Source organism: Gasterosteus aculeatus, chromosome 3 (genome assembly GCF_964276395.1).
Source record: "Gasterosteus aculeatus chromosome 3, fGasAcu3.hap1.1, whole genome shotgun sequence".
NCBI classification, from domain to species: domain Eukaryota; kingdom Metazoa; phylum Chordata; class Actinopteri; order Perciformes; family Gasterosteidae; genus Gasterosteus; species Gasterosteus aculeatus.
In genome coordinates, this window is record NC_135690.1 from 11,844,045 (window position 1) to 11,854,577 (window position 10,533).

Genomic DNA, 10,533 nt, shown 5'->3' on the forward strand with positions numbered 1-10,533 from the left:
GCCATGTTATTTTTCCAATGTTGGAGCTTACTGCTACTGTTTGAAAGCATCACGAAAGGTAAATAAGTGAATTTTCAGTGTGAAATTATAACGTGTCTAACAGAAAAAAAATCAGTTTTGTCCAATTTTAATCTCCCATTGAGTCCAAGCTGAGCTCTCCGTCCCGCGGCCATTAATGCTCCACGACGATGCCACTCTTTGTCCGGGGCGTCACTGGGAAATCCCCATGTAGTGGATTTGGTGAACGGCTCAAACAGCCGTCCTTTGGCATCATTGGATGCTTTTATTGTAAATGTTTAGCAAGAGGATCCCGATGTACTCTCATCCTTTTTATAGCATTAGGCAGTAATATCTGTGAGGGTTATTTGAGGTCAACTCTGCTCTCTGGAGCGTGGGAAGAGAGAGCAAATCTTAAAGTATTGCATTTATACATCGAGGGTTTGAACGTTTTAAAGGGCGCTGTCGGTATGAAAGAATATTACCACCTGTCGAATGAATCCTACTGTTTTAAGGATTGGAAGCCCGCGTGAGCCGCGTTAATAGATGAGTTTCTGGGTTATTATTTGCGCGATTGGCAACCCTGCAAGCCTATAATTGTGATTATGGGTTATACAGTTGCAGTAAAGGCAATTAAAAAGGGCTGGGTTGCTGTCACATCCACCCATTTTAATATCACTGCCAGAAGATCAATGAAAAACATGTGTTTCTCTTCAATCTCTGTGTTTAATTGCCAGAATGAGTCTCAACCGGTGATTAAAGGCAAATTAGCTTTTAAAATTAAAAAAATGGATTGTATGCAGTATTTAATGCTCCCATAATGCGTTTTTCAATCACGTCCCTGTGTTGCATCTGTCAGGTGTCCACTTGATAGATTTGTTGTTGATTACTGATGTTTAATGTGTAAAGGGAAGCTTCTTCAGTCACCAAAAATAGATTTGATCCCTTTTACCCTGAAGAACACCAGCTTGAGCACTGGTAAAAAAAAGATGACAAGAGAACCCCAAAATGCAGCAGAGCACATTGCAGCAGTGGAGTTTAAAGAGCCACTAGAACCGGACTTGCATATTCCTCTTTTCTTCGAACTGAGTTTAGGAAAACTCTCAATTTAGGAAATAAAAGCTCCACTAAAAGTGAAAAACTGCAGTCTTCTGCTCAAACATTATAAAATACATGATTTTATAATACCACAATGTACATTTCCTCATTGGAGTAGACTGTGATGTTCAACAAGTGATTCGGCTTTAACTAATTGCACTAATCACACCTTCGTGTGACCTCCACCCCTCAGCAGTTACATAACAACCATTATAATAAACTCACCTCTTCAGAGCTGAATGCACCACACAACAACACAAACCCAAGGAACGGCACAGTTCTCTCGCCGCAATCCGGTCCCATTTCCATTTTCTTCAAACTAAATAGAGCATCCCGCTGGCAGGGGGTGATTTTTTATCATTTTTCCCGCGAGGCAAACTTATTCTTGTATCAGTGCCATTATATTGAAAATCTTTTTTTTTTTTATCTCACTCTTTATTGGAAATAAGATTTTAAGACACAAGGATCATCACATAATTAAACTGCTCATTAAATGAGTACTTAAGCCGGATTTCCAGTACCGAACTGGAACACATGGAGCAATACGGCTCCTGTGCGCTGGGATTGATCCGGCTTCACACTCACAGCTCGCTTCCAGTCCTTTGAAAGACAGCCATTGAAGCTAAGCGCTTGACATTTCACACCACATTATTCATCAGCATGTTCATCAACAAGGAAACGAGGAGGACTTCTTAAGTGAGATTAGCTGCCTCCTCACTTCGACCTGCATGCATCTACCACACGCTGCTTGGGGGACAAAATGTTGCTCTTTGAACTTTTCTGAAGTTTTCTAATTTGCAAAAGGTCTGTGTGTGTGTGTGTGTGTGTGTGTGTGTGTTTGTGTGTGCACGCGTGTGCGTGGGTTTGCTGTTGTCATAGCAAAGCCCGGCGGTCTGGGTTTGCATATCACAACAAATCAACATGTTCCAGACAACCTGGGTCCTTTCGTAATTAAATGAAAATGAGAAGCCTGTGCTTCGGCCGCGATAGCATCACTTTGGATGCGCTGTTGTTTGTGGTCTGAGCGGATTCTATTAAAGATGAAAGTGTTGGTACTATTCATCCCGCTGCCGCTCGGTGCCGATTGATTGAGCGGGGAGCTGTGGGGTCGTTTGGCGACACAGTAAAACAGCGGGAAACGGCGCATCTGTGGAAGCATGTAAAGCTCTTGAGATTTTTTTTAGTCGGTAATGTATTTGGGAACATTTTGTTATTCTTTAGTTGCAGGCAATGTTCTGCCTACCTGCGCACTCGACCCCTGCGCTCTTTTTCAGATGTTTATGCTCATTATGATCACTTTGTGGGAGTTCTTTCAGGGCGGTCGTGAGGGAAGGGCAGTCAGTTTAGTGCACTCTGAGACCTTTCTCTCTCTCTAGAATTGGCTTAACGGGCTTTATGTTTCCTGCCTGACGTGTAAAATAAGAGGAACCCCTTTTCAAACATCAAGTTAAACCCTCTACTTCAAATGTGTCACCCTCTTCTACCGGAGGCGAGCAGCGTGCAGAGTCTGCCAGGTTGTTCTTGTCACACATTCCTTATCTCGCCCTTCTCGCTTTGTCTCTCGGTCTTGCTTGTAGTCGAAACCGCCGCCGCTCTGGATACTCGTGCATACGTGTGGAACAGTCGAGAAGCAACAAGCTATCTGCGATCACAGCAGGGTGACATGGCGGCGCAGGGAACAGGAGATCCTGTCAAACTGGGTTTGACCCTCGGCCTCCCGACTCCCTACTCACATCAATCACACAAGTGCGCGCCTCCTTATTTGCAGACGCAGGCCAGTGTGCCACCTGCAGCGTCACATACGGCAGCAAGAGTGAACAGCAGACCCGGATTCACGTCCGTTTTTGGACAAGCTTTGTCCGCTTAGCATCGCTGTACTGGCGCCGGGTCCGGCTCTGAAACCTGCGGCGGTGTAGTTCGTACCGTCCTCTCGGATGGTCACCAAATGTCCAAACACTGATGCCCCGAAACATCACAAAAAGACAACGGTTCACACTTCTAGTGGGTCTTTAGTGATGATTTAGAGGGATTACTTTTCTATTAGTTCATGCATTTTATTTGAGGAGATCGTATCTTATACCAGATGATACTAGCACATCAGTGATGCCAGCATATCAGAACACAGGTTTGCGCATATCCTTTGAAAATCTTTTCAAGCAATCGAAATTATGGATTTTTTTAATTGACATTGGATTTCCAATTTTCTAGTTTTTGTCTTGATTTGAAGTTGACATAGTATTTAACAACATTTAATTTGTCCAACACAAATTTGATCGTTTCTGGGACCAAATTTCAAAACAAATTCACTTTAGCTGTAATTTGTGATTAGTATTAATTAGCTCATTTTAGCATGCTAAAATTCAATTATTACGGTAAACATTATGGAATATTATATTAGTTTTTTTCTCCAAAAGGTTATTAATGTGAAGCCAATAGCATTACCTGCCAGCCCCTCATCTCATCCCCCATTTAAACAGATTTTTGTCTCCCTTCAACCTTCACTTCTTAAATCATCTGAAGTCTGAAGGGTTTCCCCCTGAACCATGAAGCAATCGCTCTTTATCCTGAGTTTGCTCTTTCTGCGTCCCGGCACGCGTTCTGCAATATTTAACTGTGATTCGTGCAAAATGAAATCTTTACCGTGGCAATGAAAGGTTGCACTATGAGCCAGTTTAGTTATTGAATGAGGGAGTTCAGTAGAGGGCATTTTGTTTCTCCTCTTCAATGGTGGCTTATTTTTCTAATCAAGGACTCTGTCGGAACAATTCTGATTCAGGTTGCAGGGATTATTCGTCTCGTGAAATCTAAACCATATTTGATATTTTCAAGGGGACCATCTTAAAATGTGCTGATACAGCAGAGTCATAATGCCAGTCAGGATTCTGTGCGGGACATTCAGCTATGATTAAAGTTACTGAGTTGTGTTTCATTGACTCATAGTTAAATATTTCCTCACAGCGTGTAAGGGAACAACAACAATTTCGCTTTTTTTCCCCCACTCAAAATAAATTGTTTCAATTATTACAGATTGTTCCAAAAGGCTGTGTGGAAGACAACGGCTAGACCGGACAGTTTGGCAATGATTGCATACGTGGCTGCGGGCCAACTAGCCGGAGATCACAATCATTTTGAGTTTTCTGTCTCTACTGTTTTGTGGAAAACGCAGCCAGCAGCCACGCGGGCCGCTGTGTGAGTCTGCACGTAGGACCAGCGGTGCTTTGTCCTTAATGCAAACGTATCCTTTCATTTGGATGTATTGCTTTGACAAACCCATAATCAAAATATCATAGTTTGGGGGTTTTAGTTTTAGTCACTTTTAGAATTGTTGGTTAAAGTTGTCTGATTTTTGAGGTGATTGAATCTATTGAAAAGCAATAAGGATTATAATCATAAAAAATGTAATAAAGTCAGGCTGTAATGGGGCTTTTTTTAACAACCAAATGAGAGTCGCCACTTTGATGGACATTTAGATTTAGAGGGATCCAATAATGCAATGAAAATATCATTTAATATTTCTTTCACATCGGCATATCTGAGAAAACTGATAATTGCTCATTTCTTTTCAGGAACAACTAGGAAACGAAATGAAATGTGAAAGCAGGCTGATCGCTCTGCAGCTGAAGCTTTGTCATTTCCACTAACTGCAGTAAATTTGCAAACCACTCTCTGATTAAGGGTTTGATTATTTGACAGTTCATTTGTATCGGTTGATGTGTTGGATGGATCTGTATTTCAATGAAGCTGCGACACTTGAAACGTGATCTTACAATTAGAGAAATCAAACTCTAGACATAAATAAATCTTTATTCTTCTATAAAACGCTGTGATAGCCCACACTGAAATCCATCCTACTTCTTCTCCCCCTCCTCTTCCTCCCCCTCCTCCTCCTCCTCCTCCTCTTCTCTGCAGAAGAATATCAAACTCGTGGCTCAGCACCGGCTGGTTCACTATGACCATCGCCCTGGAGCTGTGCGATAGGATCAATGTCTACGGCATGGTTGCACCTGACTTCTGCAGGTGAGACGGTAGAGCTGCATGTGAACCATCTTCATCATTTAACCCACGAGCACCGTCACAAAGAGTGTGTAAAGCAGAGCGTTGGGTTTATCGAAGTTCATAGCAGCATATCCACCTAATAAGAAACATTTAAATTGTAGATATATTCATGCAACTGATGGCAGTGTGGGTAGAGCGGTTTTTGAGATGCCTAGAATGCCTGATTATAACTTTAAAAATAAAAAAAGTCAGAAGTCAAAACTCCGGCAAGAATTAGACGTATTGAAACGGTTGTTTTTTTTGGTTTATTTGAGACATAAGAGGGAGTAAAAGCTTAGGTTTCGATCTGCTCCATTTTTCTGGGCGCCGCAAATATCATTGCTTAGTTTGTCAGCGTGAAAAGGGGATTTGTCGCCCACATTTAAGGTTTTCTCTAAGGCCTCTCTATCTGCCGACAGGATTCCTTCTCTAGCCGTCTTTTAAACAGAGCTTCAGCTTACCCGGTTGAAGTCCCGTGCTACGCTGCTTAAGCTCGTGGCAATCAAACGGTCTCCCTCTGCATCCCCCTGGCTTCACTACGGCGATGTTTGCTTTGTTTGTCACACATCACAGCATCCCTGCAGCCCTTTTCCTTCTGGGCTTTTATCCTCCAAAACAGCATCCAACAATTGAAGAAAACACAAAGTGGATTGATCATCGACCACTGAGATCTGCAGTTGTTTCCAAAATAAGTTTGTTTCTTGGATGAATTTGAGTGAAGACAGGCCTTGTTTATCCTTTGTTACATATTTTGTATTATTCTGTTTGCTTATGTGGACTCCTGAACATCTGGCCTGCACACTGGAAGGCACTTCATGTTAAGAGGGTCACTAATATGAGAGATAATTCCCACTGGTTGAGCCCAAAAGGGAAGCCTCAGCTTACTTGAACTATTGCTCTTTCAAAAACAGCCCCTCGCTTTTGGATAATTCAAATGCATTGCGGTGATATTACTTACTACTAAGTAAGATTCGGAATTCACAGCCTCCTTACAATGAAATACTTTTAGAATTATTTTGTCTATTGTGGAAATGATCTCAGATCACTGTCATATATTTCTGTTGTATATGTGCTGCGTGTTTTAGTGCAACAACCCAGGAATATGTTTGTCAGCATTATAAAACAGTTCATTAAAAGCTGATTTCCATCAAAAGATGTTTTGGTTCAAACACACTTTCTTTACATGAAAATGTTTTTTACATCGGAAACATTAGTAATGTTAATCTGCTAATGAACCTTACTATCAATGTTGTCTCTGTATCAGTGTCGACTTTACATTTAAACTAGAAAAGGCTGTTTGGGTTTTTTTAATCCACCAAAAATCAGACAGCGGAAATTATTGTTTGTGTTGTTGAGTAAGACTTGTGGTAAAGTAATTTTGAGGATATATTTCATGATATTGTATGTGCCAAACAGACATCACACTATAATACGCCATCACCATTACTAAGACATAAACAATTTTAATTTAATGTATTAAAATGAGCTGAATTGCACTTAACCAATGTCAAGACAAAGAAATGATTGCAAACAGTCCCTGTTTCCCCCCCACGAAATGAAAACACTCTGTGGTGTCGCATGAAACTCGAGCGGCTCACTAAAAGCATTTTTAAATGTCACCCCCCCCCCCCCCCCCCCGTCCCCCCCGCAGGGAGCCTCAGCACCACTCCGTCCCGTACCACTACTACGAGCCACGCGGGCCAGATGAATGCGCCATGTACATCTCTCACGAGCGCGGGCGGCGGGGCAGCCACCACCGCTTCATCACCGAGAAACGGGTCTTCGCCAACTGGGCGCGGACTTTTGACATCCACTTCTACCAGCCGGACTGGAGCCCCCCGCCTCTCCCAGCCAACCGGACGCTGGAGGCGAGCGTCACGCCGACGCTCCTGGTGCCGCCGAAGACGTGACCTGTGTTCCCGGGGGAGGGGGGGTGGGGGAGGCGTTTGTATTGAAAGGGCTACTGGACCCTTAACAGAGAGGATGGGGAAAAAAAATCTAAAAAATGAAGATGAAGGGTCTTGTTCATCGCGCTGGACATTTGCTATGAACGTTTCTCCAGCTCCACCACTGCGTGTGTGTTTGGTTAACTGAGCTGAACCAGTTCAACGTTGTACGGCATTGTTAAGTAAGTTTGTACAAGGAGGCAACGTCATCACAACCCACTCTCATGCATGCAGTCTACGCTTTGTGTGTGTGTGTGTGTGTGTGTGTGTGTGTGTGTGTGTGTGTGTGTCACAGAGAGTACACACTTGAGTTTGGTTTCTCCCCGAAGCCTCCGTTGGATGAAGGATCCATGCAGGACTCCATGCTTACGTTTCACTCAATGGACAACATCATTATTCTGCCTGTGAGACAGTGGGAACTGGATACTTATTAACAATGTGCTTCACTTTGGCAAAAGGATTGAGGAGGTCAAGTTGAATGGGATTCATTATTGAGATTCCTGTGTCCGGTAACAAAGGCCAAAAACTCCTAAAAGGCTGAAAAGAAAATCCTCCTCGGCCCCGTACGGACGTGTCAGGAGGCTTTGTCGGCGCCTGTCGCTGCTTAATTGCTTGATTTAGTGAGCCGCGAGCCGCATTTCCATGTAAATGCGCAGCCATGTCACACAAGACAAGTGTGAGATTAGAATCGAGAGCAGGGACGCAGCGGCCTCATCCATCCTGCTATACAGCATTCGTCTGCCTCCCAGCAGGAGAATTACACCGTTTTCTCTCCGTGTGCGATCGGTCAGTCTCGCGCTCCTCACTGTGTTTTTATGTGCACTCTTCTCTCATTTGATGGAGTACACACAGCTTGTAGACCGCCCCGTCCTCCATCCCCCTCCTCCTCCCTCCTCTTCGCTCCATGAATAAAAATCAGGTGTCAGTGTGGAGAAAGACGCGTGTTTAACTTAATGATTTATCCTGGTGCTAAGTTCCCTATTGATTTTCCCCTCATCTCTCCAATGTGAGCGATGAGAGGAGGGATGCGGTGCGGCCGGAGACATGCGTGCTCACACCACCAGAATGTGTTTCGTGTCACATTTCCTTGGCGGAGACGGGGAAGCGATTCAAGATCATAGACACCACAAACAGCTGCAGGGGTCCAGCTGCTGACTTTGGGCTGTGGTTGAGACCAAGGTGTGCGCTTGTTTTCTAGAGACCCATCTGTGAAACAGTCTGTTTTAGCGAAGAGATAAGCACTCAAATGTTTCCGTGTTTTTGCCTAATGACTGAGCCACAGTGTGTTGTTCTGCAGCCGTGTGCTTTCATTTTAGATTGTTTCTTTAAAAATGTAGGAAAAACGAATTTGCAGTGATATGAAACCGACTAATGGCAAATCATTGAAGCATTGCTGTTGTTAATGTGTTATCTTTTCATGCCGCGCATTATCATTATGCTCAATAAAAAATACTTTTTATCGGCGCTCCTGCATTCAGCACAGAAATGCGGGGAATGAAACTGTCGCATGTGTGTGACAGCCTCCCAGACATAGAGATGAAACAGTGGCGCTGTGGAGGACGGGAGGCCGGTGACTCACCTTCACCCTCCACCGACAGCAGCTGCCGTCTCCACTCTTCAATCTGGTTCTTCCCGTCTGGTTGCGACATCGTGCCGTGTCACAGTGAAATAAAAATGAAAGACAGGCGGCATTACGAGGCCATTTCCTCCCACAGCTCTGATAGATCCCGGAGCGTCCTCACCGGCGAGTGTCTGACAAAGGAAAATGTGTATTTGAAGAGAATTCTGGTGAAGCATTTACAATGGATCACGGTGCCGCGGTCAGGTGACGAGGGGACAGCCGAGTGCACCGCAGACGGACATGAACACTTTCGTTTGGCAGGTGAGCCAGATCAATAGAATCTCCTTCATAGGCATTTAGGAGGATCAATTGCTCAAATATTGAAAGTATAACGGAAACACTTTTTCTCTTTACTCTCTAATATACAGCAGAATATTACCAGTTACCAAAACAATGCATCTGAAATGAAGTTTTTTTTAATTTAATTTATAAAGTGTCTGCAACATGAGTTAGACACAGTTAAATATAACTGTCATAGTGGTCCGATGTGTGTTAGAATTATTATATTGTAGTTTTCTGTACTTTCCAGCAGTATTAAACTAAAATATCCAATTGCATCGATTACTTCCATGTGATCTGGGTAACTATGGTGCTGACTGAAACAGAGGAAGATTCCTTCGTCAAACGCAGAAAATAACGACAAAACAGCATAATGAGACTTATTTAAATATCTAATTAACACAAAAAAAAGATAATCCAACCATAAAATAAGAACTGAATGCTAGCTTGTAATAGCACCACGCCATACACAACTCTCTTGTCTTAACTACTAAAAATACATTTGGGCCAAAGTCGAGGAAACCTACTGCGTGGTTTCCTTTAAAATGTTGGATGGTCGCCACCTCAGAAGTATAGAACTATCACGAGGTGATGGCGGCTTCATGAGGGCCGTGAGATGGACCTGAAAGCCCCGTAAAAAGAACATTGCAGTCGATACATTACACATAAATTGACAATCCAATTTCACCTCATGGTTTTCTGCCACATGTTAAGGCCTTCTGGTTGGAAATAGTCATTTATACAACTTCATATGTTTGGACCAGACATTTTGCTTCCATCAGTTGAATCTTCTTTGATTTTCTACCTTTGGTCAATCTATAAAAAGTACATTTTGCAGACATTTAAATTTGGAAAATACGCTGTTCTTATTACAGTGCTTTCTATTTGAGACCATCATTCAAATTAGACCCAGTCTTGTTTTTTTTCCTTTTTAAAATGTTTCATAGAAAAGGCGACACTTAAAATGAACACTGAACAAGCATTGCCGAGCAAAACGTGTTCCACAGAAATTGCAGATGAGAAATGAAAATCTGTCACTGAAATTGGATTAAATATTCCTGGGAACGAATGACATGACAAAGGCTCCCTGACAAGGAAGAAGGAAATTTTGAGTTTCCATAGAAATTGGAGTTGTCAGGCGCGCACACACACACACACACACACACACACGTGTGCTGGAGTATGTTTCTGCACAAATCATTAAATCCAGCAGGCTGTCACATGGGACTAAAGATGACATTGTTCAACTTCAAGACAACACACACGTGTGTGTGTGTGTGCACGCCACGTCTATGTTCATTGCCGAATACCGACGCTGCTCCATCACTGCAACAAGCTGTGTGACACATTCGGAGCATCCTGCCCGACTGAGGAAATCACTCTGCCTCTTTGGAGACGGCTGCTCAAATATGGTCCTGTCACTGGTCCCCCCCCCCCCACCTGCCCCCCATTGAGTCAGGTGTGAAGGAAAACAGACGCAGATCTTGATTAGCATATAGCGAAACCATATTGACAGAGAGGAGAGTATATTCTATTCTATCCGAGCACAAACTCATT

At 43.2% G+C, this 10,533-nt stretch overlaps 1 protein-coding gene across 1 annotated transcript in view; it reads left to right on the plus strand.

Annotated features, from left to right (window-relative positions):
* Positions 1 to 8,541, plus strand: part of st6galnac5a (ST6 (alpha-N-acetyl-neuraminyl-2,3-beta-galactosyl-1,3)-N-acetylgalactosaminide alpha-2,6-sialyltransferase 5a) — a 28,691-nt gene extending 20,150 nt beyond the window's left edge. Inside the window, exons 4-5 of the mRNA XM_040172326.2 lie at positions 5,005 to 5,112; positions 6,782 to 8,541. Coding sequence (XP_040028260.1) covers positions 5,005 to 5,112; positions 6,782 to 7,040 — 367 coding nt within the window. The 3' untranslated portion in view covers positions 7,041 to 8,541. The remainder of the gene's footprint in view (positions 1 to 5,004; positions 5,113 to 6,781) is intronic.
* The last annotated feature ends 1,992 nt before the right edge of the window (positions 8,542 to 10,533 follow it).